The 27,873-nt window shown below is 45.1% G+C and overlaps 1 protein-coding gene across 2 annotated transcripts in view; it reads left to right on the forward strand.

The window, feature by feature from the left end:
• Window positions 1–27,873, forward strand: part of efr3a (EFR3 homolog A (S. cerevisiae)) — a 75,935-nt gene that overhangs the window by 19,785 nt on the left and 28,277 nt on the right. For both annotated transcript variants that reach the window (XR_005895250.1, XM_041054685.1), the window contains exons 3-7: window positions 9,303–9,379; window positions 10,722–10,849; window positions 12,176–12,326; window positions 18,501–18,622; window positions 21,682–21,831. Coding sequence is in view for 1 of the 2 variants with exons in the window: in XM_041054685.1 (XP_040910619.1) it covers window positions 9,303–9,379; window positions 10,722–10,849; window positions 12,176–12,326; window positions 18,501–18,622; window positions 21,682–21,831 (628 nt within the window). In the remaining variant the exon portion in view is untranslated. The remainder of the gene's footprint in view (window positions 1–9,302; window positions 9,380–10,721; window positions 10,850–12,175; window positions 12,327–18,500; window positions 18,623–21,681; window positions 21,832–27,873) is intronic.

Here is a 27,873-nt window from a genome sequence, read left to right on the forward strand (position 1 = left end):
ACCGGAGTGCTTCCACAGAGCTTGAATTTCTTTCTTCACCCGCCTCCTCTTCCTCCTCTTCCTCCTCCTCCGTCTAGGAAATGTGAAACCTGGGATTTCGTCTGATTCAGTTTCCATTTCCTCCCTTTGTCTGCCCCCATGAATATTTAAATGAGAAATACTGATCTTCCGCCGCCTCCGCAACAAATCCACTATCTGCAGATGGATCAAAATTCAACGTGAACATAACACATTTATCACAGAACGCAGAGTGTTTGCTGGCCGCTGGTTAAATGTTTATTAGGCAGTGCCACGGGAAGGTGAATGTGCTCAAGACGACAGTATCTGATGCCCTCTAAGCCACTATATGAATAATGGGAAAGGTCAGCGAATAACCTCTGTCTGAGGCTCAGAGTGGAACAGATCTGTTTCACCTCAGGATAAGAGACTTGACAAAATCCATAAAAGTCCTAAAAATGTTAAAGAGCACAAAAGTAAAGTTTGAGAAGAATCAGATAAAACTGTGAACTTAAGCTTCACATGACGTTCTGTGATTCCACAGACTTCACAAAGGTCAGTTCAAGTTTATTTCTACAGACCAGGATTATTCTGAACATCATAAAGGGATTTAAAGGCCCAAAAATAAACAAAACAAAACTCCTCAAACAAACAAGAGAAAAGAAACAAAAGAGAGAGAGATTTCCCTCGGTGGACGACCAGCTGTGCAGCAGGAGCCGTGGGTGGAAGAAGGCAATTAGAATAGACAAAGCAAGTCTGTTTATATATTACATATTTTATACGTGGAGGCAGTTTAATGTGCTTTGCATAAACTATTTAAAGAATCATTAAATAGAAGAAGATTCAACTGGAATAAAAAAAAAAGAAATGATTTATAAGGAAATGGAAAAAGATAAAAACAAAAGCAGATCAAGATTTAAGTGCAATAAACTGAATTAAGGTGTTTAACAGAGTAAAAACTGGCCTAAACAGCCTGTGTCATAGCCTGAGTGCCTCTGCATTTAAACAGCCTGTGTCTGCAGAGCCAGAGAAGGTCAAAGTAATATCGAACACCACGGGAGAGTTTATCGCTGTGGATACGAGCCCAGACGCAGAGGACACAAAGCCCCGAATGAAAATGCAGCAGTGCTGAACCGTTGTCCTCTCCGTGTGTTTGCTGGTCTTAATTAAAGGAGCAGAATATATTTCCCGTGAGCTGCTAATTGAAACGTATTTGTATCAGTGATCCCCAAACTGTGTCGCGCATCAGATGTTGAATCTGTGCGTCGTTACTGTACCAGTCACAGGCTCAGGTACAGACGTGTGACACACGCCAAGAGCGACACGTTGGAAGAAAGTTTTCACGATCGGGGTCTAGGTTAAAGATCAGTTTACTTATAGTTTTTATGTTGAACTGTGATCACTTTAAAGTGTGTGTCACTGCGGAGGAGCACGCACACTCAGGCCACCTTCTGCTGCTAATTCAGATAAAGATGAGACAAACGAGGCCGTGCAGAGTTTTCTTTCTTCAGTGTCCTTGCTGAGAAATCTTGTGTCCGGTCAGACGATCCTGCTGACAGCCTGCTGAACCCGGACAGAATTCCAGGCCACGCAGAGAGAGAACAAAAACTGATTTTTAAACAGTATAAATTTAGATATCCGTCTGGCCGGCACCGAAGCAGAGCGACGGGGAGGCTGTAAATTTATGGGTCATCATCTGTTTTTGTGCATGCACCCTCCGAGGTTCAAAAGCAGGACGTGGTAATGCAAGTCAATGAGCCCACCAGCCATTCAGAGCCATGATTTTCAAAGCAAGCAAACACTTTGGCCGTTTGCAAAACGCATAAATAACAGGGGGTTTTTTTTCTGTCAGTTTAACAGATATTCATGTATAAATGTGTAAATGCAACAGACAGGCACAGACTCACAGCCGCTGGTCATTATGAGAGGACTCTGTCACTTTGATCGTTTTTAACTCTGGAGTCGCGATTCTTCACGTTCACTGCTCCGACAGCCACAGCAGCCATTTTGGAGACATGTAGACCAAACAAACAACTGATTAATCAGCAGATTAAATGATAATGAAAACAGTTGTTAGTATAAAATGTACAATGGTATGGTTAATGCAGATAATGTCAGGCAGTTGAAACACGGAACAGCTTTACCTGGTTTGAGTTTTTACATATTTAAACTTGGATCTTTTCGTTTTCAGCAGCACCGTCCTCCTACATGTGGATGGAAACCTGATCACTGTGTGTGTGTGGAGGGGGTCTGTGCTGTGTTTCTGTCCAGCTGCTGTGGACTTGTGTTTTCCATTCAGGATGAATTAATGTCCACCGGCGTCTGTGGTCTCGACATTGCTCTTCTTCTTCTGGCCTTTTGCTGCTAGACAGCAAGCAGCTTCCTGGTACGTCCTAATGCTGCGTTCATGCTCTCAGTCCAGGCGTTTTGAATGGATCTGTATCAGCTCTGTATCTATATATTAGCCTGAAGTGCCTCTGTCCTCATCTGCAGTCCTTCAGAGACATCATCGTGTTTCTCGTCTGATTACGCCGCCCAGGTTTGTCTTCAGATGTTTTTCCACGCTCTGCTCCCTGTCACTCTCCTTCAGGCTCCGCTCACAGCTCATTTAAATCAGACTTCTGTGTTGTGATTTCACAGACTCCACTTTGTTTCTAAACGTTTCTCAGAGGACGGCGTCTTGTCAGCGAGCAGCGCCGCCCCACGGGGGCCTGTTAACAATCTGCACACTCGTCTCCGACCCCAAAAACTTTGGGCGCTGTGAGAAGGATGTTGTCAGGCCACAGACTGACACTGTGGAGTGAGATAGCTGTTGTGGCTTTCATCTGCTTGTCAAAGGCCAGGGAATTAATCAGGAGGGCTGAGGGCGTTCTTTAATCTTGTAGATTACGCTCCTCACAGACGGTTTAGGTGCAGATTAAAGTGCACAGCTCTGCTGGAGGTGAGGTTTACTGTGAGGTGGTGTGTGCAGGTCTTTGTGTGGATACTTGTGGCTGGAGGAAGCATGGAGGTGATTGTGGAGACATAAAAAATAACCATCAGCATCTGGACTGAGTGAATGTAAACTCCCCACATGAAGCTGAATTATCCACAGAAATACAGAGATGTTTTCTGTCGCTCTCGTTGGTCGGAGTCTTAGAAGAAACTTCACTTACAATCATCAACCTCTTACTCTGGATGCTTCACTGAATATTGTCTGTCAGCTGACCTCAGGTACTTCCTGTGTCAGGAGTCACGTTACTCACTGACTCTCCTGTGCCCAAAGTTTCAGTCCCGTTACGTCAGGAAATGAGACTCCTGACATGAACTGCCCGTGTGAATGTTGAGAGTAGTTAAAGCAGCACTGAGGTGAATCTGAAGCCGTGCTGAGTTCACATGCAACTGGAGAAATTGGTTTTACTGGGAGAAATCTTATTGGGGTCAAATTTCCAGTTTACTGCACCACTGTGGTTTCCACAAAGATTCACTTTACATAGATCTGTTCAGAACTCACGTCTCCTTTGAGTTATTAGTTCTATGTTATGCTGCAGGTGGAGTTTTTTCCTGGTGTGTTTTGAGTGGAAACAGGTTCTGTAACGCAGACAGTAAACGCATCGTCTTCTCCAGTGTTTCACAAAGAACCTGCTTTCTTAAGAGTCTTATTTATTTCAGTTTCAAGTTTCGTTCTGCTTTATTTTTAAAAAAATAAGGATCCAGTATGAGTAAATATGTTTATGTTGATTTTACTTATTTCACATGTGAGACAGGAAACCAGTTTCCTTGTTTACATGATATTTAAGACGTCCTTGTACTGCAGAGACCCAACACTAACCAGGTTAGTTAGTTAGTGTACATGTAAACACTGTGGTTGCCACGGTGAGAGAGAGTTTGAATCGTTTCTCCAACATCATCGACTATGTGAAGTCACAGAAACTTAGAGGCCGCTCTGCGTCCAGGTTTTGTCCTCATGTCTGTGCCGGATCACATTTTCCTCTGAACACAGAGGCCTGTAACCCGAGCCGCCGCAGACCGGCCCACATTAGACCCAGCGGCGTCTCGTCTTCTCTGTCAGAACGAGGGGTAATCCCAGGTGCTGATGGACACGCAGTCCGAGCGGACGTCCCATTGGCTGAGCTTGTAGTCCATCAAAGAGATGATGTTTCTAAAGAACTTGTGGCAGGAGGAGTCCGTGGGGAGGTGAAGCCGAGGTGCTGACACGCAGCAGATATATGGACCACTTCTTTAACCTTTTGGGTGAAATTAGCCTCAGACAGACTCGCTGGAGACGGATTTACCTTTGGATAAGAAGACGTTGTGAGGCTGTGAAGAACCAGCCGTACCTTACTTAAGTCTCTGCTGACTCCATGTCTGACCGGTGAATCCAGTCATGCCGTCTTTCTGTGTCTACCTGAGACGGGGGATCCTGAGGAGGTACAGGCAGGTGCCTCGAACTGAGGCTGATGGAGCCTTCAACTACAGCCGAGCCTCGAGCAGGCGAGGCCTGCTGAACTCTGGTAGGTCAGACGCCAACCCGCTGCCTGATCACAGTCACAGTTCTGTAGTGATAATTATAATTACAGCACCGTTCAAACAGAAAAGACATCTTTAAAACTGAAGTGTAAAAAAATCGAGAAGATAAAACTAATGTACAGATTCAGTGACAGTATCATTATAGTTTCACAAATTTATATATAAAAATAGTTTTTGGCATAAGTGAAGCAGTGTAATAAATATTTTAAAATAATATTAAAATAATTTTTTACATAAATTTAAAAAAATGGAGCATTAGCAGTTAACTGACCTTAAACACACTGAGTCCTCTGCAGGGTTTGAGATCAAACCTCAGCTCTTTTAGAGAACCAGCTAAAATGTCAGGTGCACCACATATTGAAAGCCTTGGTGAAGTAGTAAAACATTTTTATATTTCCCGCTATCCCGCTATCATTATTATTTAAATTCTGGTCCTACAAATTAAATTCCTGCAACAGCACCAAAAGATTTCACCCTGTGTTTGTCACCGCTGTGAGGCTGGTCACGGGTGAGCATGTGGACGAGTTAGAGAAACTGATATCTGATAAATTACTCATAAAGTTTCCAGTTCTGATATTGGTGTAATATCACAGTAATGACTGTCCTTCTGCAGTAATGTGATCCATTGATAAACACTGTGAGGGCAGCTGTGTGATGCTGTGTGCTGCACACAGCCTCGGCTCCTTCCTTCAGCTTCGGGGTGTATGTGCTGGTCTCTCAGTAGTTTTCCACTCGGTCTATTTATTCAGTGTTCGGTGTGTTCGGTGGCCATCGAGTCTCCTCTGTGGGAATCAATAAAGAATAAAGATTATGTTAGTACTCTGCTCAGGTGCTGGTCGGGGGGGCAGAGCCGCAGTCTGCTCCATGATGAAAAATCTCTACCCAACGTGCAACTCTGATGAAAACACATGTTAACAAGCCGTTTAGATCCTCTGAAGACAGAAATACTGTGTATGAATCTGAGCATTTAGTGAAACGCCGTCCTCATGTTCTCTTAACGATCCCAACATCTCACAGCGACCTGTGAATCTCCTGTTTTCATGCATATTTCCAGTGAAATCTCAGTGCATGTAGGAGCAGGTGTTTGCGTTAGCGTATACATTTTTATTAATCCCTCCCTGCCTTTGTGTTGCGTCGCAGCAGGATGATGGATCTGATCCTCTGTAATGGCCTCTTCTCAGCCAGCTGAGTTTGTTGTGTTGGGGTGTGATTCATCAGCCCGTGTGACCACCACAATCTCTGGATCTGACGCCCTCTCCGTGCTGTGATTATGCAGCCTTCTCTGCAGATCTATAGCTGGACGCTCAAATTGATGCATCGCCTCTATTACAGTATTGAAGCCATGATGCTCTTAGCCAGAATGGGTTTTAATGTAATTTGGAGCTGCTGTCATTCATTCTCTGCCACTGGTGCCTCTACACAAACAAACAAATTGACCAGGGCTGAACGCGGTCAACTCGAGGGCGAAGGAAATCTGTTTGGTTTCAGCCAAAATGCTGTAAAATGATCCAGAATACTTTAACGGGGCTGGAGCCGCCGCTAACTGTTATTTCCATGATCCACTAATCTGCTAATTCTTTGGTCCGTGTCAGGAAACTGAGAAGTTATTCAGTTTACAGTGACATGAAACGGAGGAAGCAGCAGATCCTCACGGTGGAGACACTCGAACCACAGAATATTGATTAAGGACTTAAAGATTATTCAAGTTTGAAAATAGGCGTCAGTTAATTTTCTGACAGGGACTAAAGGTTTCCACAGTAACCCACAAAGGAACATGTCACTCGGTGCAAAGGTTTTTTAATAGATTTAAACTTTCAGGTATCTGGAATCAAACCTGTGATCAGTGGGTTACCAGATGGTTTCTGACCTTTTTCTTGGTACCGTGTGGAAGCAGCGGTCGCCTCCAGGCTGTAAACTGTATTATATCATCACTGCACTCACACACTTCCTCAGTCAGACACTTAGACCAAACTCCTATTAAAGCTGATTCATTTTCAGCCTGAGTGGCAGAGGAGAAGCGACGCAGAGGCAGAATAATGAGGATGGAAACAGAAAGCCGTCTTATCACCTCCGTCTCTGCAGCTCTGTCCTCGGGCCGATCCATCTGCTGTCCCTGAACGCCCCGCGCAGGAGGAGCCGCGGCCTCCCAGGTGTTTTCTCTTCATCTTCAGCGTCTACATGTCTACACATGCTGTGAGTCTGCAGGAGCCTGGGGTGTGTGTCTGTGTGTGTGTGTGTGTGTGTCTTTACATTCATGCATCATCACCTTCTCAGGTGTGTAGGGTGAGAGTTGGAAACACGCAGGTCGGGCGTCTGTAGCTTCACTGTCATTTGGTGAAGTTCTTGCCGATGAACACTCGCGCAATCCACTGCCTCCCTCCGTAAAACAAAGTAACTGTAGGAGGGTGACACTTTCTGCACACTGTGCATCTGTGTGTTGGTGTGTGCTGAAGATGTCTGTATTTTCCCGGGAGCAGCTTTTAGCGATGTTTCATCCAGGAGGAGGATGGTGAAGGATATTAGAGCGTGACGTCATCTGCTGATCGCTTGCTGCTTTGTTCAGGCAGAGGTTTGCAGAGCTGCACCATGTGATTCGAGCTGATTTGACTTGGTCAGCTGTGAGAGCAGCGATCACGTGGTTTTTCTTCAGCGTGCTTTCATTTTGCAGACTGATGTGAAACAGTGGAGTAAGCAGTGATCTGTACTGAGACCAGCTCTGTGGTGAAACGGTATCAGGAAGTATTGGTGCTGACTCCTTGTTTACAGGTGATTTTCACGATTTGAACTGTGAAATCGTAGCGTGAATATGTGAAATGTTAGTCTCCATTCATGTAAAAGAGCATGTCGTCATTTACGTCACAAGTGTAGCTGTAGGCGGAGAAAACGATGGGGACCTTGGCCTGGTGTAGTGAATGAATGAACTATGGAGGGTTGATGATTGGATTAGTCAAAGCAACAACAATCAAAAACAACAACAGAGATCAGTCACAGCAAAAGAAGCCTGCGTGAAACTTCACACGTGGGTGATTGTGTACATGCAGTTTTTATGTGACCACTGAAAGTGCAGTTATGGCTTGATTCCCATTCATTCAGATGGGGCCTGAAATAACATCATTGGGGACATCGTCAAGATGGCGTCCGAGTGGCGAGACTTGCCTGTGAGGACTTTGGTTGACACTTATTGTCTGCGTGTGAAACCGGTCGTCAGATCTTCTCTTTCAGAGCTGAATTCCATTAAACCTGGCTGGTCACACTAATACTCACCCTGCAGCTCCCCCGCCGCTCTCTGCCCTGATGTGGCAGGTAATTGCAGAATCCATAATGAACGCTTTAAAGCCACGGCTCTGGAAGGGTTGCCTTGGCGACAAGCCGTTGATACAAGCCTTTGTGAAGTTGATTAATCTCCAGACTCCTGGGGGGCTGCCGTCAAACTCTGCTGCGCGTCAGCCGAGAAATGAACTCTGGGAGTGTTAAGGTGACCCGACTTCGCCTGAGAGGTCTCTGCGCCAGGTGAAGGGTGCACTGGGAGCTCTGTAAACAGTCTGAGCAGTGGCTCCTGGGAAATGAAGTCCCCCGCCTCTCTTTAGTTCATTTTCCCAGTCTGTGCAGTTAAAGGTGACTCTTGCAGGTAATGCTGATGAATGAATTTACATTACATCAGTGCTGCATTTAGCCCAAATAAATGTTCATTCATTATTAATGTAATCTTGGAAGCTTCTTCACATATTCACTGTTTTACACCTGATTTGAAAATTACAGCAGTTTATTTTAAAATAACACTGGAAATCGCTGCTCAGGTTCACGATAGTGACCAAAAAACTCTCCTGGCTAATCTCTGTTTGGAGGCCTGTGAAGCAGTAAAGCAGTGAAGCAGTGAAGCAGTAGAGCAGTGCTGTAAAGCAGTAAAGCTGTAAGGCAGTGAAGCTGTAAAGCAGTGAAGCAGTGAAGCAGTAGAGCGGTGCTGTAAAGCAGTAGAGCAGTGCTGTAAAGCAGTGAAGCTGTAAAGCAGTGAAGCTGTAAAGCAGTGAAGCAGTGAAGCAGTAGAGCGGTGCTGTAAAGCAGTAGAGCAGTGAAGCAGTGCTGTAAAGCTGTAAAGCAGTGAAGCAGTGCTGTAAAGCAGTAAAGCAGTGCTGTAAAGCAGTGAAGCAGTGCTGTAAAGCAGCGCTGTGAGCCGTTTCCTTCTTCACTGTCACATGATTTTTCTTTCCTGACTCCTAATATATTTTACAGCTGTGTAAACACCGTGGCACAGCTTGTGCTTGTGTATGTTTGTTTTGAAATGTTTGTGTTGCACTGGATGAAGTTTGGTCTCTGATGCTAAATGGCTTTTCCTCATTGATCGTGTGTCAGAGGAGCTGGACGCTGCTGTGACCTTTCCGTTGTGCTCTGCTGCTTCTTCAGATGCAGAAACACTGACATTTTGCTGAAGACACTGCTCTGACGGTCACGGTCACTGCTCAGGAGGGAACATTCAACAAATCTGTCCACACATGGGGGAGTTGGAGTTTTAGTGGTTGTAACCGTACGTTATGTTCACGTCGTGACAGCTCCATGATATTATTTTCTGATTGGAAAGTTGCATGAGTTGCTCAGACTCAACAGTAACTGCAGTTGTGAGCTGCTGCCAAGAAGTACTGCGGCCAGCACCTGAAGAGCTGAGAGGACAGTTTTCCTGTCTCTCGGCTTCTTGCATCGTTAATCTGTTGGAGGATTGTCAGACCTGATTACAACCGCTAATTACAGAGCGTCAGAGGGCTAACCTTTGCTAACGGTCACGTCTGTGTTGTTGGTTGCAGGAGTCTGTGGCTGCTGTGGGCCGCTGAGGCCGAGGTACAAACGCCTGGTGGACAACATCTTCCCTGAGGACCCCAAAGTAAGTAACTGCAAGTCTTGCACGTCCTCAGCCAAATGAAAGACATTTCAGTAAGACGCGGGGACATTAAAGCCCCGATGTGGAGAATTTGTACGAGATAATAGCATCTTTCAAATTAGGCGTCAGCCAAGTGGAACATTTTGAAATGATTTACATGAGGCCGAAATCATCAGTGAGTTTTAAATGCACCCTATCAACCACCAAGTGAGTGTAATCATGTCTGAACGCAGACCACACTGACCTGTAACACAGCTTTAAATCAAAGGATGAATGAAGTGTTTGATTAGACCTAAGATCTGACAGAAAGCTGAAGATGAAGAAATAACGGATCACAGACAGAAATAGTAACTGCACCAGGTGGTGAGGACACAGGTGCAGCTGATCGCAGCCGGCATCGGAGAGTTATACCTGAAATCTAGAAGGTTCACCCTCTGGAGCAGGAATGTGATCAGGAAATCCAGAGAGCTTCCCACCACAACACAGAAATGAGTGGACGAAGCTTCAGACTTTGATAAATGTGGTTATTAAATGTGACATCGCTTTGATAACTGGGCCACAGCATGTTATTATCACCCGTTTGATTTCTTGACCCCTGTTAATTAAAACACTTAATGGGGTTTGTCTGATACACAAGAGATTATTACTGTTATTTCTTTTTTTTTTTTTTTTTTGCCAGTGTCTTCTCAAGGCGCTTTAGCGTTAGCAGACGGGTGCAGTGGGAAATCGAAATGCTCGAATGGTCGAGACCTTGTCAAATTAATTATCACTTGCTGAGAGCCCGAGGAGCTGAAGACACTCAGGGGACAGCCGGTCTGGAATGAACTCCCCCCTCCCTACGTATGGGACCTGGAGGCAGTGTGTTTATATCTGTTGTCTGTTATCATTCACAGAATGATGCTGAAGTTCAGACTGAGTCCAGAAGTTTACAAAAAAAAAAAAAATTTCAAATTGACTTTTCATGATGAGAAAGAGTGAAACTTTTTTTTTGGTTCGCTGTAGTTTGACATATGTTTGGATTGATTTCGAATCCTGTGCGGCTCAAACACATTCACAGGTCATTTACTGTTCCTGTTAGTTTTAATGTCGCTGTCACAGACTGAGAGTTTGGAAGAGGAGTCAGAATTTAATGAACTTCACTGAATGTGTGAAGAGAATTATCTGACTTTGACTCGAAGACTTTAAAGGTAAATTCATTAAAGTTGAAACTGATTGAAACATCGTTCTGTGCATCTTTATCATGCCTCGGCGCCCGTGACAGCCGTGGCCAGAACATTTTCACTGTTAAACCAATAAATATTGAGTACCCCGATGTATTTATTTATTTATTTCTTTTTATCTCCAGGATGGCCTCAGTAAATCGGACATGGAGAAGCTGACCTTCTACGCTGTGTCGGCTCCAGAGAAACTGGACAGGATCGGAGCGTACCTGGCTGAGAGGCTGAGCAGAGATGTTGTGCGACATCGCTACGGGTGAGCGACGTTTGACCCGCGCTTACGTGATGTTGTTACTTCTGAAAACACGACGGGTTTTACTCAGATCTCGGTGATGCTGGTGTGCAGTGTGGAGACATTACTGCAACTTAAAACTGTAGCACCAGTACTCTGAATATGTGCATTCCAAACAGAAAGAAGTCAAAAGAAAAATTATATTTATTCCTTTTTTTAATATTATGCATCAGTTTTTTTTGTCAGAGCTGAGGCTCAGACTGAGCCGTCAACATGGTTCTGATATTCATCTATAAACCTGTAAATATGAGAGGAAACAGTCTAAAGTTTCCAAAAGGTTAAAAGACATTTTAAACCTGAGAGTGAATAAAGCTCTCAAAGAAACTTTATTAATCAGAATGGGTTCTGTGATATTAAAGGTTTTGTCCATTAACGTTTCCCCAATCTGTTTTGTGCTTCCTGGAAATTAATTAAAACGAGTGAGACAAAAATGTCCCTGGTGTTTGTAGAAGAAGACCGACAGCACCAAATCAATACAGTGCTTAGAATCTGAGAAATGATGTTTAATTGGCTGTGATTTTTATTCCCCCGGAGCTGACAGTCAGAGAACAAACATCTCTCTCTCTCTCTCTTCCATTGTCGTCATTTATGTGTCGCGACAAAACCGTTTGGCGTCGCCTGGTAAGCGCTGTGCGTCCAACAAAGTGACACGTCCGTATGCTCGCGTTTGTGAGGTCACCCAAACCCCAAAGCTGCGTTAGGTTTGGCAAAGCTTCTGCCTGCCAGATGGAGCAAACGGATAGAAGTCGGTCTGCTCCTGTAAGGGCACATCACTGAAATATTGGTGGAGTTTTTTTCTTTCAGACTGATGAGATTTAAAATCTGCCTCGATCCTGGTGAATAAACCGGGAGTAAAATCATTTTTCCCGAGTGCAGAGACGTGTGAACATTACTCATCATGGGGCATCACGTCTCGCGACTTGTGCTAATGAAATTGTCAGGTTTGTTAGCAGCATCTGAATGCAGCGTGTAGCGAGACGCTGCAGGTTTTACGGATGAACACCCCAGGAGCAGCCGCCGGAAAATCAGTCACTGGCAAATTTAGTCAACTGCAGCTAATTAACACTAATTTTGTGAGTTGGCTTCAGTACAGAATAAGACTCCTGGCTGTTGTCTGGTTGAATCCTTCTTGGCCAAAGAGGCTGTAAAAGGCAGTTTATGTCTCTTTTTCCTTTTTAACAAATACCAACATAATACTGTGAGCCTGACCTCTGACCCCTCTGAGCTTTTCTGTGAAGACCTCGTGTGACAGAGCGTAACATGCCCTGATGGAGCATTCCTTGTTCTCAGGTACGTGGTGATAGCCATGGAGGCTCTGGACCAGCTGCTGATGGCCTGTCACTCTCAGAGCATCAAACCCTTCGTGGAGAGTTTCCTGCACATGGTCGCCAAGCTGCTGGAGTCCAGGGAACCGGACCTGCAGGTCCTGGGAACCAACTCGGTAAGACAGTCTGTTCAGAAGCCTCCTTCCGAGCGCTGTGGGTGGGTAGCTAACTTAGATTATGGAGCTAACTCCACCTTGCATTTGACCAACAGCGCTGCTCGTTGTGTGTGTGTTGAGTCTGTATTTCATTCTTCCTGACTGAAAGAAATGCTGAGTAATACGTGGATTCCCATCACACACATTCCCAGAATTCACAGACCTGTAGTCACACTGATAACACTGGTTCTCCTCTCACATCCCCGACTGATCGTGACGGAGCTGCTGCTTCTTTTCAGAAAACACAGGCTGTCTGAACATCAGCTCAGTTATTAGCTGACAGGGTCAACAGCAGCCTCACTAACGTCTTCCTGCTGTAACACGCTGCACGAAACCCTGAGATCTGCTTTGTTTTTCTGTATTTCAGGTTTAGACTCACACACACACACACACACACACACACACCAAACAGAACATAAAGCACATCACTCCGCTGCAGCCCAGAGGTTGATGTTGCTGGTTGAATAGCTAATTTAACTTTTACACTGGCAGTGGAAATGGCCCTGTAACATATCCTGTGAAGGACTCAATCATTATTAGCTTCATTAACCAGCAAATGTCAGCCCCACTTCTCCTTCCAGGTGTTGTGAAGGTGAACCCAAAGTTTTTTTTCTTCTTCCCTTCTTCGTGCCTCCTGTTCTGAGCCTGCTGTCCTTTCCATTGTCGGCAGCTCATCTGAGCAGGAAACAGAGCTGAAGGTTTAGATGTGAAAGCTTTTGCATTATTTATTTGTGGTATTTAGACTCTGACAGAGGAGGAGAGCGGATGCAGAGACAGGGAGCAGAGCTGGGAGGCTGGATGGTGGGGGTGTAGTCCACAGTGGTACAGACCACCTTTAGGTGAGAGCCGTGTTAATTAAACGTTCCTCATGGCGCCGGCTACAAAGCTAAGATGCTCCGTGTAACGTCGGGGTTTGGTTTTACGCCGTAGCCGAGGAAAACAAAGCGCTCGCGTTTGCTCTGTCAGGTAATTATCAGTTTAATGAGTTTGTTTGCGATGTCTTCACAACGACACCAACACCAAGCTCAACAAATTACAGCTGGACGACTGAAACCGAAACTGGCCGGCCGCTTCAGCAGCGACTAATTAGCCACAGACATCACAGGTTTAGGTGGGTGTGGCTGCTCCTCTGCAGAGCAGCTCACAGTGAGCTCAACTTCATATCCTGCATCACCAGCATTACAGGCAGGTAGAGGAAGGAGGTCAAGAGTCAGAGGTCATAGTGCTAGAAAAGATAATTCCATTTTATTACAGGCTGGGCCTTGGTTTTGAAGTTTCATCCATTATTTCTCTCAGAAAAAAAAAAAAAAATCAGTTTTCAAACAATTATAAATGTCAGCCTATCTCAGCCGGCCGTGGTCGTGGCATTTAGAGTTTGTCTCAATCCATAAAAAATAGCTTCGTACTGGGAGGTGCTGACTTCCCCAATGATCCTCAACATAAAAATACAGGAGTCTGCTGCATAACTGAACCATCATGTCACAAACATGTTCTGACCAACTTAGTATCATCTGTCAGTTCTGAACAGCTAATGGCTTTAAATACTACAATAGATCCAGAATGGGAAAGTGAACAGATTTTAAACTGGTTTAAATGGTTTATAAGGTTCATGTGTGGTCGTTAGCTTCAGCTCACTGTTAGCAGGTATTTTAATTCGCCATAAGTTTTAATGTCCACAGGCTTGTGCCTTCATCTTTTGCTCTGAAGATTCAGCCAGCGAAGTTCTGTGTTTCTTGAACTGCTTCAGCTGTGAGTCGCCTCACATGGTCTATGAGAACAGGACTTTTACGTCTGGAGCCTCTGAAACTATTTCATTACTGTACTGAGGAGAAACAGGAGAAACGGTGTTCACAGCATCAGTGTAAAGAGCTTTATGACTGGCCGGTGGCGCCGTGGGTTCCAGATTCTTCCTCTGTGCGTCATTTTACTTTTCATTAAATGTCACTGAAATCTGTGGAAACCAAAACCTTGATGATGTAAAGAAATTAGATGAAGTTTTTCTAATCAATCTAAGAATCGTGTGTTCATCGGAAACATGCAGCATTTATCACCGTTAATATAACTCTGTACCCTGTCAGCTCAGAACAGTCTGTCTTCACCCTGCCCAGGACGTGTCTAACTTCAGTACGAATGTGTCACCACACTGTGTCTCTCGTCTCGTCTCCCGTCTGCACTGCCAGGCGTTCGCTGTTTCCAAATTTATCTGCCAGTTAACTTTATCACAAGGAATTGGCAGACTGACTGTGACAGCTAGGAGAGCCTCTTCCTCCTCTCCGTCTCAGCAGAGGAGACACTCATCAGTCCACACTCAGACACATGAAGCCACTGAGTCACACACACACAGGGGAGTTTGTGCGTCGGGTATCTAGAGCCTGTGGAATCAGATGTGCCGCACATACAGCCAGCAACCTGTCTGTCTGACCAGTCTACTGTCTGATCAGACAGACAGACAGACAGACAGACAGACAGACAGACAGAGACAGACAGACAGACATACAGACATACAGCCAACAACCTGTCTGTCTGACCAGTCTACTATCTGATCAGACAGACAGACAGACAGACAGACAGACAGACATACAGCCAGCAACCTGTCTGTCTGACCAGTCTACTGTCTGATCAGACAGGCAGACAGACAGACAGACAGACAGAGACAGACAGACACAGACAGACAGAGACAGAGACAGACAGCAGTCTACTGCCTGATCAGACCCACTCACAGTTTCTGGTGAGTAAAAAGTTTTTGGTTAGTGAGTCTTTTCTGAGATTAAAGGATCAGAAACAAAATGGAGCCTTAACGTGTCCAACTTAACCATAAGAGAATCAGATGCTTCTGATTGGGTTTTATCAATCAAAGTGCTCTTTGATCTGAGTGAAGTGTGGCAGTGATGCATCTCTCCTCTTACATTCCTTCTGTTGCCTTCACTGTGGCCTCTGTAGTCCTCCTTCTTCGTGTTTTCACACCTAACAGTTCGCAGATGGCCAGGGGAAGTGTCGGCTCCTCTTCTAACAGAGGAGGCTTCATTCGTCCACAGTGAAGTCTTTGTCTTTGCTTCTCTGTGTGAGGCCGTTTGTGTGAAGCTCAGACCTAAAAATCAGAAACTCTTTAAATGTCAAAAGCCAGTAAATGTGACACAAATGGCACGATTAAAAGCGAGACGGGAGATTTTTGATGATCGTTCAGCACAAACGAGGGCGGAGGCGAAACAAACTCCCGGTCTAACCATCGACAGGCTGGGCAGGTCTTCATCATCTTTACCTGAGACAGGACTCAGGAGGCGGCAGCTTGTTATGTCTCTGTCCGCTACAGAAGACATCAACACTTTGCTGTGATAGACTGCAGATGGCAGGATTTCTGATAGTTGCCTCCAAACCTCTGTTAACTTCCTGTGTGATTCTGCTCTTGACAAACTGTCGCCCACGTATGATGGGGATCCAGGAAATGAAGCAGCGACAGGTGGAGGTATAGGCAGGGCCTCAGACGTGGGCTGTAAACAGGTTGTAGTTTCTTGTCAAACAGGTTCTGTGTCAGTTGCTGTGGATTCTGACGGTGACATGTTTTCACAGTGAGGAAAAGATATCAACATGTCCACTCCTGCAGCACATCACACTTCTTTTTTTTTATCTGTCTGTACTCTGTTTGTTCCAAAGAGTCATGCTTTTGTCTGATATCATATTAGTCTCGGCCCTGATGCAGAACCCGACCCCCTCTGTCCTCAGTGGGACTGGACTCTGTCTACAGCCAGCCTTTCAAACCCACCGGGGACGAATGTTTGATTCTTAAAAGACGGATTTTAATTGTTGCATCATTTAAAATAAAACTTTGTCTTGATTGGACACATGGTCGTTGAAAAAGCAGGTGTTTTTCCAGGCAGACTCTGCTTCTGCTGTAAGAAGTGATGGAAAATGACCAACTTAACCGAAGTGGCGCGCTGGCAATGACTGCGTAAATGGATTTTACTCTTTACTACTTGTTATGTAATCAGTGCCCACAGATAAGTAAAACCAGTCCGTTTCACAGGACTTTTTAATGACACTTTTTTTTTTTAATTGAGCTCTTTGAATTTGCCTGAGGGAAGAAAAACAGATTGTGCTGGTGTTTGTATCGCCCTCTCGTTTTCTCATTGTTGAAAATCTTAACTGCTTAGCCGCGAGGCGTCGGTGAAGCCCGTCGCCTTTTGATTAGTCTAATTTACATGACGAAACCTCGGCTCCGACCAGAATTACCCTCCTCTCCACTTAAAGCACTCATCCTCTCGACGTGAAGGGGCCTCGGTCCTCCGTTCAATTAAAGCGGAATGGAAATTCCAAATTGTTCAAATTGTCTTAAGTCTCTTTTTAACAAGTTTAAATGCTGAAAATGATCGAGATACACACGTTTAAGACAACAAATTTACAACAACTGCTGAATAAAACAGCTTGTAACTGTCAGAAGGTCACTTGTTTTACACAGCGTTGCATGCCATTCATTTTGGTTTGGTCCAAAGTGACTTTTACATCCTTGCACCTCCGTAGTAACAGGAAATATTATTGTTTAATCAAATTAATTTGATTGATTTCATTTTATACCTTCATATATGCAGCCCATCATGCAGTCCAGTGTTTCTCTGGGTGCCTGGGTTACAGGGTCTTCAACGTGAAAATGCTGATTTTCCCTCATTAAAATCAGACATACAGCACGTGAATATTCTCTGGTTAAAATGTAAAAAGGCACCAACAGTGTAGCTAACATTCATTCCTCGGGACACAGGCTGGCATCAGTTAACAGTTAGCGCTGAAAATGAAAAACAGCCGTGTGTTACAGCAGTGCCAGGAGCTGCGTTGGTGGGTGCATGTTGCTTGTAAGATGATGAAATGTGAAGTCCAGTTTGAGTAATATAACACCTCAAACACTGCACAGAGACAGTGCACGCAAGCCACTTATGTTAAAAAGTAATCATCTACCTGCGATACACACCTGCGCGTATTTGATTTGTCACCTTGATGATGTCACAGAACGCAGCACGACGGCAGCAGGTGGAAGGACACTGTGATTTACAGTTGATTAAAGGTGGATCCTACCTGTTTTATGACCAAATAAAACCAGACTAAATCAATCTGGAGGCCAATGCCCACTGACCAGAGTTTCCCCTCAGCACCTCATAAACACGAGCCAGTAATTAGTCCCCCCCCCGCTTATGTCTCACACCTGGATTCCCATCTCTTCTGCAGTAACACAGTCATACATCTGTGATGCTGAGGGGAAACCACTCTCCTGTGCTGCAGCGTGTCTCCCTCCATCTGAGCCATTACCCCCACGAGAGGCTAGGTACGAAATGAGAGGAAATTATCAGGTAGAGTGGCAGGGTTTTTGTCACCGATGCCAAACTGTACAGAGGCAATTTGCTGCAGTGGACAATGATAGGGTAGCGAGAAATGCTACTCAATCGCAGATGACTGCGAGAGAGAGAGGAGGCCTCTCCAGAGGACACTCTGCGCCTGTTTGGAGGGAGGAAAATACAGGTTGAATAAAAGGCGGTAGCTCTCTGATGTTATTATCATTATCACCATCCCTTCCACTTCAGGGCCAAACAAGCATGTGACAGTATTTTGACTCCAAGCCACTGGAATGTTCTGCGTGTTCCTGTATTACTGGTGCTGCTGCAGACCTTGAGTAAAGTGTGTGTCTGTTTTTGTCTCTCCATCGTTCAGAGGTGGAGAGTGATTTGATGTAGTAGAGAACATCGGTGTGGACGGAGGGACAGTTTTTCGTTTCTGAAACCAACACTGAAGCACCGAGTGTTTGCCAGTGTGAGGGTCGGACTCATTTCTCTGTCAGAGCTGTCCAGCTGAATGATTTGTCTCATACTTAAAATCATCAGTAAGTAAAAATGATTAGAAGGTGACAACGTTATCCAGCCGCTGCCTTTTAATGAGTTATAGACACAAGACTGCAGCATTTTCCAGGCCCTGTGAAGAAAGTGGAAAACTTTGGACAGATGTATGAAGAACAGTTTAAACTGGGTGTAGTGAGGCTGCTGTTTGTGGGGTTAAGGATCCAAACCGTGGACAGAGGTTCTCACCTCTGCTCTAAGACCCTGACACAAATGAACGTTAATGAATGTTTGCTCCTCCTCCTTTCTGTCCTCTCCCTAGTTTGTGAAGTTTGCCAACATTGAGGAGGACACGCCGTCCTACCATCGCCGCTACGACTTCTTTGTGTCTCAGTTCAGCGCCATGTGCCACTCGACTCACGAAGATCCTGAAACCAGAACCAGGTAAGAAACTGCGATCAGTGTTTAGGCTGACACTCTTTGTGGGAGCTGGGTGTGTGTGTGTGTGTGTGCATGTCTGTGATCAGGTGTTGTATCCTGCCTCTGAATTCCAGCGTTTTAAAACTCTGCACAGTTCAAAACAGGATGGCACATCGATTGCTGATTATACTCGGGGACAGGACGCATCATTCAGGTGTAATAACCATATGTGCAGACTGTTCCTTTGATGTAAAAGTGTCTGTGACAAAATGACAGATTGTTTCATTTCATTCTTAAGCTCCTGGTTGTTCGGGTTTTTCACAGCCGTGTGAAAACAGCTGATTGATCACTGATAGTTTCTCTGATTAGTTCTCTTCATGTGGTGAAATTGAGTCGGAGGAACCAGCTGCTTCGTTTAGAGGCGCGTCGTTTGGGTAAAATGAAAACCTGCACACACGTCACTTACATAAACTGATAGTGTGGCTGTCCACCGTTGAAGACGTTTTCTCGTCTGCTTCCACCGCTCCACCTTTTAGAAAAGGTGGAGCACTGTGACCATGTGGCTCACTAACACCACCTCATGACACAATAATCAAATGAATTGTTGGAGAATAGCTGGGTTTAAATGATGGGAAAACTTGGGTTTACCTACCTGTGACGTCTCCCTCTCCTCGTGTTAGAGGTTCACCCTGTTAACACTACCTTTACTCACAGCACTGAGACCAAAAGTGAAATGGAAATGTATTATTCTATTATTTTCATGGCTTTGGCATTATCCCTTTTAGTATAAATAACACTGTAATCAAAAGGGTAATAACTTGAGATCAGGGCTGTAAACCAGCTGTTTAGTCTGATACCAGAAACATGTGTGACGTTACAGAATGTGAACACGTTCATCCTGAGTCTTTTAGCTAGCTCAGGGTATAACGTGTAGTAACATGTCAGCTGGTTTTGGTAATGAATGCATATAAAACCAGCACCGATCTTCAACTTTCCAGTAATGGGTAGTAGTTTACTGCAGTGGACGAGGGTGGAATCCATAAGAAAGCCAATCCACATGATTTGAAGTTGGGGAAGATAACAGTGGAAAACCGCTCCGGGAAAGCTCGCATGTCCTCAGAGAGTTTTAAATAAAAGACGTCTGTAGAGCCCGGCAGCAGGGATGTAAATAAAAACATTATTCAGAAAACATGCTCTGAACGGACAGAAGCAGCAGCAGCTCACTCACAGTTTGCCATAAACACCACTGCACTGCACGGCCATGAAGATGAATCAACACCTCTCTGACAAAAACACATTATTATAACCTTCATGAAAGGAGGATTTATCGTAGGCCTGTTGGATTACACTGCATTAGTTTTACCTAAGTGGACGTGATAATCTGTTACTGTAAGCTCCGTCGTTAATCGTTCAACCAGTGTCGTACTTTCTTCAGCCAATTTATTATCTGTCCCTGCTGGCATCTCATGTGGGATCCCTCAGGGCTCAGTATGTGAGGGACCACATGAACTGGTGATAGTAGCAGATGGATTTTGAAAAACTCTTAAAACTAAATAAATAAAGGACACGGACAAGAAAAAAGAAAATCAACATAATGCGAAATAGGCTCTTTTATACAAAATAGCATCTTCATCGTTCACCATGCAAGTGAAGCCGTTTAGGATCAGCAGTTTTATTTCTGAAAAGAGAAAACCAGTCTGCTTGGAGAGCCAGGTGTCTGGCAAACATAATTTGTCTTTGTTTTGAAGACACAGAAACTGTCTCCTCCTGCCAGCCGGCTTGTTAAGGAGGTAAAAATAGCTCGGTGGTCGCGGTGAGTCTCAGGCGAGGCCGTGACACCGCACAGCGCTTCACACGACGCCTGCTCCCTCTGAGCCGCCCGCCCTCTGACTCCAGAGCTGATCAGCAGTGTATTAAAACGATACCTGAAGACGTCTCTCTCCCGTTCACTCTGAGAATAGCTTCCATCCTCTGGCATCACTGCACGTTATGTGTAAAAATGTCACTGCAGCAGCTGAGACCCGTGAGTGTTTAGGTCTTTGAGCATATTTGTGCATAGAAATGAATTATTATTTCAGTTGTTTATGTGTGTGTGTGTGTGTGTGTGTGTGTGTGTGTGTGTGTGTGTGTGTGTGTGTGTGTGCTGGTGGGTGGTATGGTGAGAGCCATGGGACGCTGGGATTATTTTCGAGTTGGCTTGATACCTCGCTGCCGCCGCGCTGTAAACAGTATGGCTTCTCACTTTGCTTTTTTTTTCCTCCTGTATTTCATTATTCGTCTCGCTGCCATCTCGCCGTAGGTGGAGGCGAATTCCCAAATAGCATTTCTCTGGCGGTTATTGGATTAGGCCAAAGGGGAGGCCACCCGCCCTGTTTTTCATTTTATTGCTTATACATCGTCTGTGTCGGAAACACAGAGGAAAGACAGAAACAGGAAACGGTGAAGTCAGACTCTCCGGGCTCCGTCAAAACTTCCCGGTTAGTCGGAGAGAGATCGTGGTCATCGTGGATGCAGGAGCAGGAGGCAGGACACAAATCCCAGGCTCCGGTGGCACTTTGGACACACATCCGTCCAAACAACCCGACTCCTGACAGTAACACATTACACACACAGCATTTGAACAAATCAGCAGTGTCCCTGTCATGCTTGAGAAGACAGATGCACTTAGGTGAGCACACACCTGTTCGAACACACAACCACTGCTGCAGGTTTTCCAGTTGGTCTCCCTGGTGTTTTCTGCTCGTTTTATGTATGAATGAATGAATGAATGAGTGAAGTTTTTATCATGATGTTGTGCATACAGCTGCACCCAAGCTGCATGAGCTAACAAAGCAACAGAAATTCATATAAGAACCAGAGTGCTACACAAAAAAAAACAAAAAGAGACAGAAGCAACTTTTATAATGAAATCTTCAGACCTTCACTGTTTACAGCAAAATCCATAAATCACAAAACCATTTGGGATATTGTGTGTGTTACTCTTCTGGCACTTCCATCCCAAACCCGTTTTAGAGTTTGTTTTGGAGAGAGGATGTTTTGGAGCTTCGCTCCTGAAAATCTAACGGTGTGTGTGTCCGTGGCAGGATCCGCGTGGCGGGGATCAAAGGTCTGCAGGGCGTGGTGAGGAAGACGGTGAACGACGAGCTGCAGGCCATCATCTGGGAGCCTCAGCACATGGACAAGCTGATCCCATCCATGCTCTTCAACATGCAGGACAGCGAGGACCTGGACAGGTACTGCACACGCACGCACACACACACGCACGCACACACACACTACATGAATGATCTGTGGGTGTTCAGGCAGTCTGTGTTTTTTTTTCTCTGTGTAATTGGTTTTTACTTTGACTAATTCTCTGCAACAGTCCTGGAAACGGAGTGAAGGAATGCTCTGAGCTGATGTTCTGAGTCTGGAGGCAGAGAGCTTATTAATGGACTAAACCTCAGCACACAGTGTTTCCCGTTCAGTCAATTACACATGCAGAGCTGCTGCTTTTCTCTGGAGGCAATCAGAAAAGTAAACTACTGCCTCGGAGAGTGAAGGTTACTGTTACCAGGGCAACACGCAGTGGCTCTGATATCCCAGAATTCACCTGTTTAATGAAAGAGTTCATAATCAAACAGGGTCTTCAAATGAGGAATCCTTAACTTTTGGTGCTGATAAAGCAGCACTGTAGTCCCAGGCCTGTGGGAAACAAGTCTGAGGTAGAGAAGCAGGATTTTCCAACAGATGTGGCTCCCTGTCGTCCTCTCTCCTTTTTCGTCCCATAATTCCTTCCCTCCCTTTACACTTTTCACACCTCATTCCTTTCTTTCTTCTTGTGTGTGTGTGTGTGCGTGTGTGTGTGTGTGTGTGTGGGGAGGCTGATCCACGGGGACTCTCCTCCTCTGTACACTAATACATCTCAGATCCCTCTGGTGTCGTTCTACTCTCTGCTCCTCAGGATGAATTTAAGCCTCCACATCCAGTTTCAGAATCAGTGTCACTGAGTCCTTTAAACCTCCCGTTGTCAGTACACGCTTCAGAATCCACTGCACACGCAAACACACAGCGTGAAACATCCCGGTAAGTCGGGTCTGGATCAGAGCTGAGCTGTCGCCGTGTTCAGGCTGTTTCCTCTTTGGTTTTTGTTTTTGAAATGAGTGGATGTGGTTTCACTGTGTCACGTGACATCGTTGTGTCTCCTGATTAAAAAAATCAGATCATATACAGTGAATAGAAAATGGAGACAAAATGCCAGTGAGTTGCTGATGTGATGTGACTGCGTTTGGTTCAGTGGAACACGCGACATGAGAGAAGTGAGTTTGGGTTTATTCAGCATGACGGTCTGTGGGGTGAAGCGAGGGCCATAAAAATGGTGCAGACATGGCGCCGTCCCTGCGTCCAGCCCCCGTGCTTCCGGCGCCGTTGCTCGGACCACGCCCACCTTTGAGCTACACACCTGGAAAGTTTTCATGACTGCATCTTGCATCGTTTGTCACACATTCGCAGTAAACAAATCAGACAGATGGACACACACTACACACACACACCAGCCAAAGTTGTGTTACAGTAGGTGGTCTCCAGAACCACATTTTGCCATAAGGACACACACACACACAGACTCACACAGACTCACACGGTGAAAACAACACCCCGCCTGCTGTCTCAGCTGGTAGCAGGGCAGGTGTGTATGAGACTGTACTGTCCTCGAGTTTCGTCTGATTAGCTTTTATTTCTTCACAAACATTTTTCTTATCACATCCGAGCAGAGTTCTGGGGACAGTGGAAGATTTATTGCTCGCAGTCTGCTGTCTCAGCTCCGTGTCTCAGCTCCGTGTCTCCTCCTCCTCGCTGCCACTTTGTGTAAACGTGGAAGTTTAGGAATCGAAGCGACTCAGACACCAGAGTCCCGGAGGTGTTCAGGCTGAATTCGAGTGAGCACAAACGCATCATGACACCAGTTAAATGTTTTTGATATCAGAAAGATGTTCAGCTCATATTTGCATCATAACCATAGTTTGTCTGCGTGCACTGTAACACAGAGGCACCAGTGGCTCCTCTGATGCGTTTCTGACAGATTTTTATTTTATCTTCTTTTATTTGAATTATTTCTCGGTTAATATGTCCAGAAACTGCTTCTGCTTCTTCTTCTTCTGAAATGTGAAGCGGTAGCTGTAGTATCATCATGGTTTATATTTCCATACACACAAAGTGAAGAGAGTCCAAATTTCAGGTTTTCTTGTTGAATTAAACTTTAAATCTGCTAAGTGGAAACACATCTGGCTCCAGAGTCAAAGCACAGCGTTGGTGACAGAACCCACTGAAACATCCAGCCTGTGTTTTCTGCTTTCTCTCTTTGACCTTTGTCCTCTTTAACATGTGCTGTCTGCAGCATGAGAAGAGTCAGGATCTAAACTAAATCCTGCTGTTGGATCTGTTGTAAGTCGCCATGAATCGGCGCGCCGGCTGAAGGAATATAAACGCTCGCCTGAACCTGAGCCCGGGAATTACCGTGCTCGCACTCCTCACGCCTCCACACACCTCAGACCTCATTATATTCACTCAATCCTCAGATCCAGGCTCGTAGGCCAGCTGAAGGAGGAAATCCTGGTGATGTGTCACACTGAGGAGTCTTCTGCGTCTCCTCATCCCCTCCTGCACTGCTGACAGACAATTTGGAATTTACACCCTTATACTTAGCAATACATCTTTTTTATTATTGTTATTTTATTTTTATTTCATCAGGAAGCTGGCAAGATGGCAACTTAAAAAGCTGGAGACACAACAACATAAAATTAGTCAAACAAATAAAAGAGCAAACAGTTAAAAATATTAAAAAGATAGAAAATCCCTTACTGATGTTTCCTCCTCTCATCCTGTAATCTTATCATCTCATCTCCTTTGTTTGCCATTTCCCTCTTCTCCGCTTTGTTTTTTCATTTCCTCTTTCTTTCTCATCTCCTTCCTTCCCTCTCCTCTCACTTTTCCTCTTCACATTTGTCTCCTCATCCTCTTCTCTTCCTCTTTTACCATCGCCACTCTCCACTTATTCTCCTTATCTCATTTATTCTCCCTTAAATGTTTTAATCGTCTCTCCTTTCTTCCTCGCTCTCACTGTGGTTTCCTCCTTCCTCTCTGTCTCATTCGGATGGTTTCCATGTGAACAAAAATCTATTTTTGGACCCCGTTTTTTTTCCTCCTTTTTTTTTTTTTATCCCTTCTTGTGTTTTTTTTTGTTCTCCTCTTTGCTTTTTCTCCACCTAAACCCTCACAAGTACCGACGACTCCTTTTCATCACATGTGGAGGAGTTAAGGGGTTAGGATGTGATCCGACCTCAGCCGGCGTCGGTGTCTCTGTCTGGGTGACGACGCCCACAGGTGACTCAGCTTTGCTCTTCCAAAAACCCCAAAGTGTTGTTGTCCTTCCTGAACAGAAAACAGTCAGTCACTCTGTGTCTGGTTTATACGACACTGAAAACTCGTTGTGTTGTAAAGCGGTTTTTGTGTTTGACATTTTGAAACCTGCTCTGTTTGCATCTGTGTTTGCCGGTTAGCAGTTGTGAGTCCTGCACTTTTCTCAGCACTGCACCGTCAGTAACTGAGGGTTCACTTCAAACTCAGGGAGGTCATGTAGCTCCTCATCTAACAGACATGCTGACCTCTGCAGTCAACATGTGCACCTGTGTCCTCAGGCACATGCTTGTGGGTGTGTGCTAGCTGAGCAGGAGAAACAAAGGAAACAGGGACCTGCTCCACCACCGGTGGCCACATCATCCACAGAGTACTTTTAAAATATAATTGTTTCACAAAAAGCTAATTTTGAACCGATTATTTGCGTCACAGATCTCTTTGATGAACGCTGCATGGAAGAAGTCACCTTGAGAACAACCTTCACCAGCCGTGAACGTTATTAGCACATGAAACAGAGGTTTAGCTTTTCAGATTGTGCCAGTGGTGCCTGCGAGCTTCCCTTTGTTTGAACTGAATGAGTTCAGATCACTTTGTCTTCCATATATAAGCCCAGCAAGGCTTTAACAAACATGTCCTCTGCCTCTGCTTTTGTCCTTGACCAAGACGCACCCTGTGCTCCAGGTCAGGGGGCCAGGTGCTGTCCTCCAAAAACACTGGAGAGAGTATTTTCTGACCTTTGACCTCTGTGGTTAAGGTTCGAGAAGGTAGAGAAGGACGAACTTCATGGTTCCAAGAAACCGAATGTGTGTTGGTCACGTTTTAATCCTGCGTTTCTGTTCGATCCCTCCGAACAGTCCGGTCACCACGTCAGATCTGCTGTGATTTAAATGATTTAAATTTATGGCTTGCACATAATCCATATATAATTATGCTGCATGCATCGGCTCATCACCTCAGGGAACGGCTCTGCCTTAATGGGAACATTCCAGTCGTTTCTAATGGTCTCCCCTCAACTTAATGAGCAGAACCTTCAGCCAGATCTGAGGCTGGAGATCTGTTCTTTGAAGGAGGAGAGGCAGGATGTGTGAGGTTAAACAGGAAGGACACGCTGTTAAATATTCAGATCTGGCTTCAGCTTGAAAAATCTGGCCACAGCTAGAATAGTGAGGATTACTTTTTTTTTTTTTTTTAAATTTTGTATGAACTTTGTACTAGTTTCACTGAAGCACCAGTGGTCCTTGTTGGCATGGACAGAGGGATTTTTTGGTATTTAAACAAACCAATGCTGCCATTTTTCCGATGAGGCCTCAGTATAAAGTCACATGGATCAGCATCAGGCTAAAATGATCTCATGAAGGGAATCAAGCGCCTCCAGGTGCCAGGGACGAAGCTCTGATGAGCAGGGAGAGACGTTTATCAGTGTGCTGTGTGATCCGACGTGTCGTCCCAGCTCCACATCACTGAAAAAGGCCTGGAGTGAAATGAGTGGGAAGCCTGTTGAAGCAATGCATCGCCTCCCAATCATCGGAGTAAAGAGTCCAAACTGCTCGGTAATCATCATGATTGTCATCTGTAATCATGCAGCACACATCACATTGTCACGTCGCCTGGTTCATACATCTGCAGTCACACACATCGCCGTGCAATCACAGCGAGCGGAGTCAGACCGAAAACACGTGGTGGTGAAATGAGCTTTTTCTGGTGAACCCAGTTTCCTTCAGTCTGCTGTCTCTGCCTCTGCCGTCGTGAGTCCATTCCTGTATAACTGTAATATCTGTGTAAAGAGTCTCAGTTATAGTCACAGCTATGCACCCAGAGCCTCAGCCAGACTGCTGAGAATATTTATTTATTTAGTGTGAACTCCGTGCTGAACTCTTTGTGGCTCAGCAGATTAAGTCTGTAACTGTAGATTTTATTCTGAGGGACTGAATTAAGTCATTTGAGGGTAAAAACTATAAACAGGTGATTTAAAGCTACGCTGCTGTTTGTTCCCACGAGACTTTTGTTTAATGCGCTAAATTCACCCATTGGTCTGGGCAGTGTTTGGATACCAACACAAGCACAAGGGAATTTTAAATGAAGGCAATATTTTGTTTATTGATTGTTAACACGCTCAATAATTGATATTATAGTATCCTTGCATTCCCTGCTACACTGACACTGAACCAGAGGGGAAATGGGCAATAAAACCATCACCAGGAGCTAAAAGAGGCTAAAACAGGTTGACTTGAGTCCTGATGATGTTACCGTAGTTTCCTGCCCATTCAGAAGCTGACCTCCCTCCTCCGAGCAGCTCAGCATCACTGCAGTCCAACAGCATCCTGTCAAACAAAATGTCCATCAGCAGAGTCAGGGTTTGTCAGTTTAAATAGCGTGACTCAGCACTCGCCACAGACACACACTTAGACGTCGGCCTCAGAGGGAATAACCGGTCTGGAGGAAGGACCATGTTTTATTGTGTTTGTTGTTTTTTTTTTTCCCTTCTTCTTTGGGTAACGTTGTTCCCAAACACGGCTGTGGTCAGTTTGCCCTGCGGTGGCGTGTTGTGGGCTTTCTAATCGAGCCTCTGCGCACCCCAGCAGGAAGCCGCGGTCAAGGGCATTTGATTCTGTTAATTGCTTCTCGGGAGGGTGGACGTGGGCGGCGTGCAAAAAACCAGAGGTGGAGGCTCAGAGAATGAAGAAAAGCTGTCCTTGTTTCACAATTAAATGCCTCCTTGTGTTGTTTGGCGGCGCCCACACACACACACACACGTGTGCGCACACACACACACTTTCACCTTGAAAACAACTTTGACCTACAACTGTATTTTTTGAATTCCCTTCATCGCTGACGTCACAGCCTCTTCAGAGCCAACCGCCTGATTAACACACAAACACGCT

The sequence above is a fragment of the Toxotes jaculatrix genome, chromosome 14 (assembly GCF_017976425.1).
Source record: "Toxotes jaculatrix isolate fToxJac2 chromosome 14, fToxJac2.pri, whole genome shotgun sequence".
Classification (NCBI taxonomy): Eukaryota; Metazoa; Chordata; class Actinopteri; family Toxotidae; genus Toxotes; species Toxotes jaculatrix.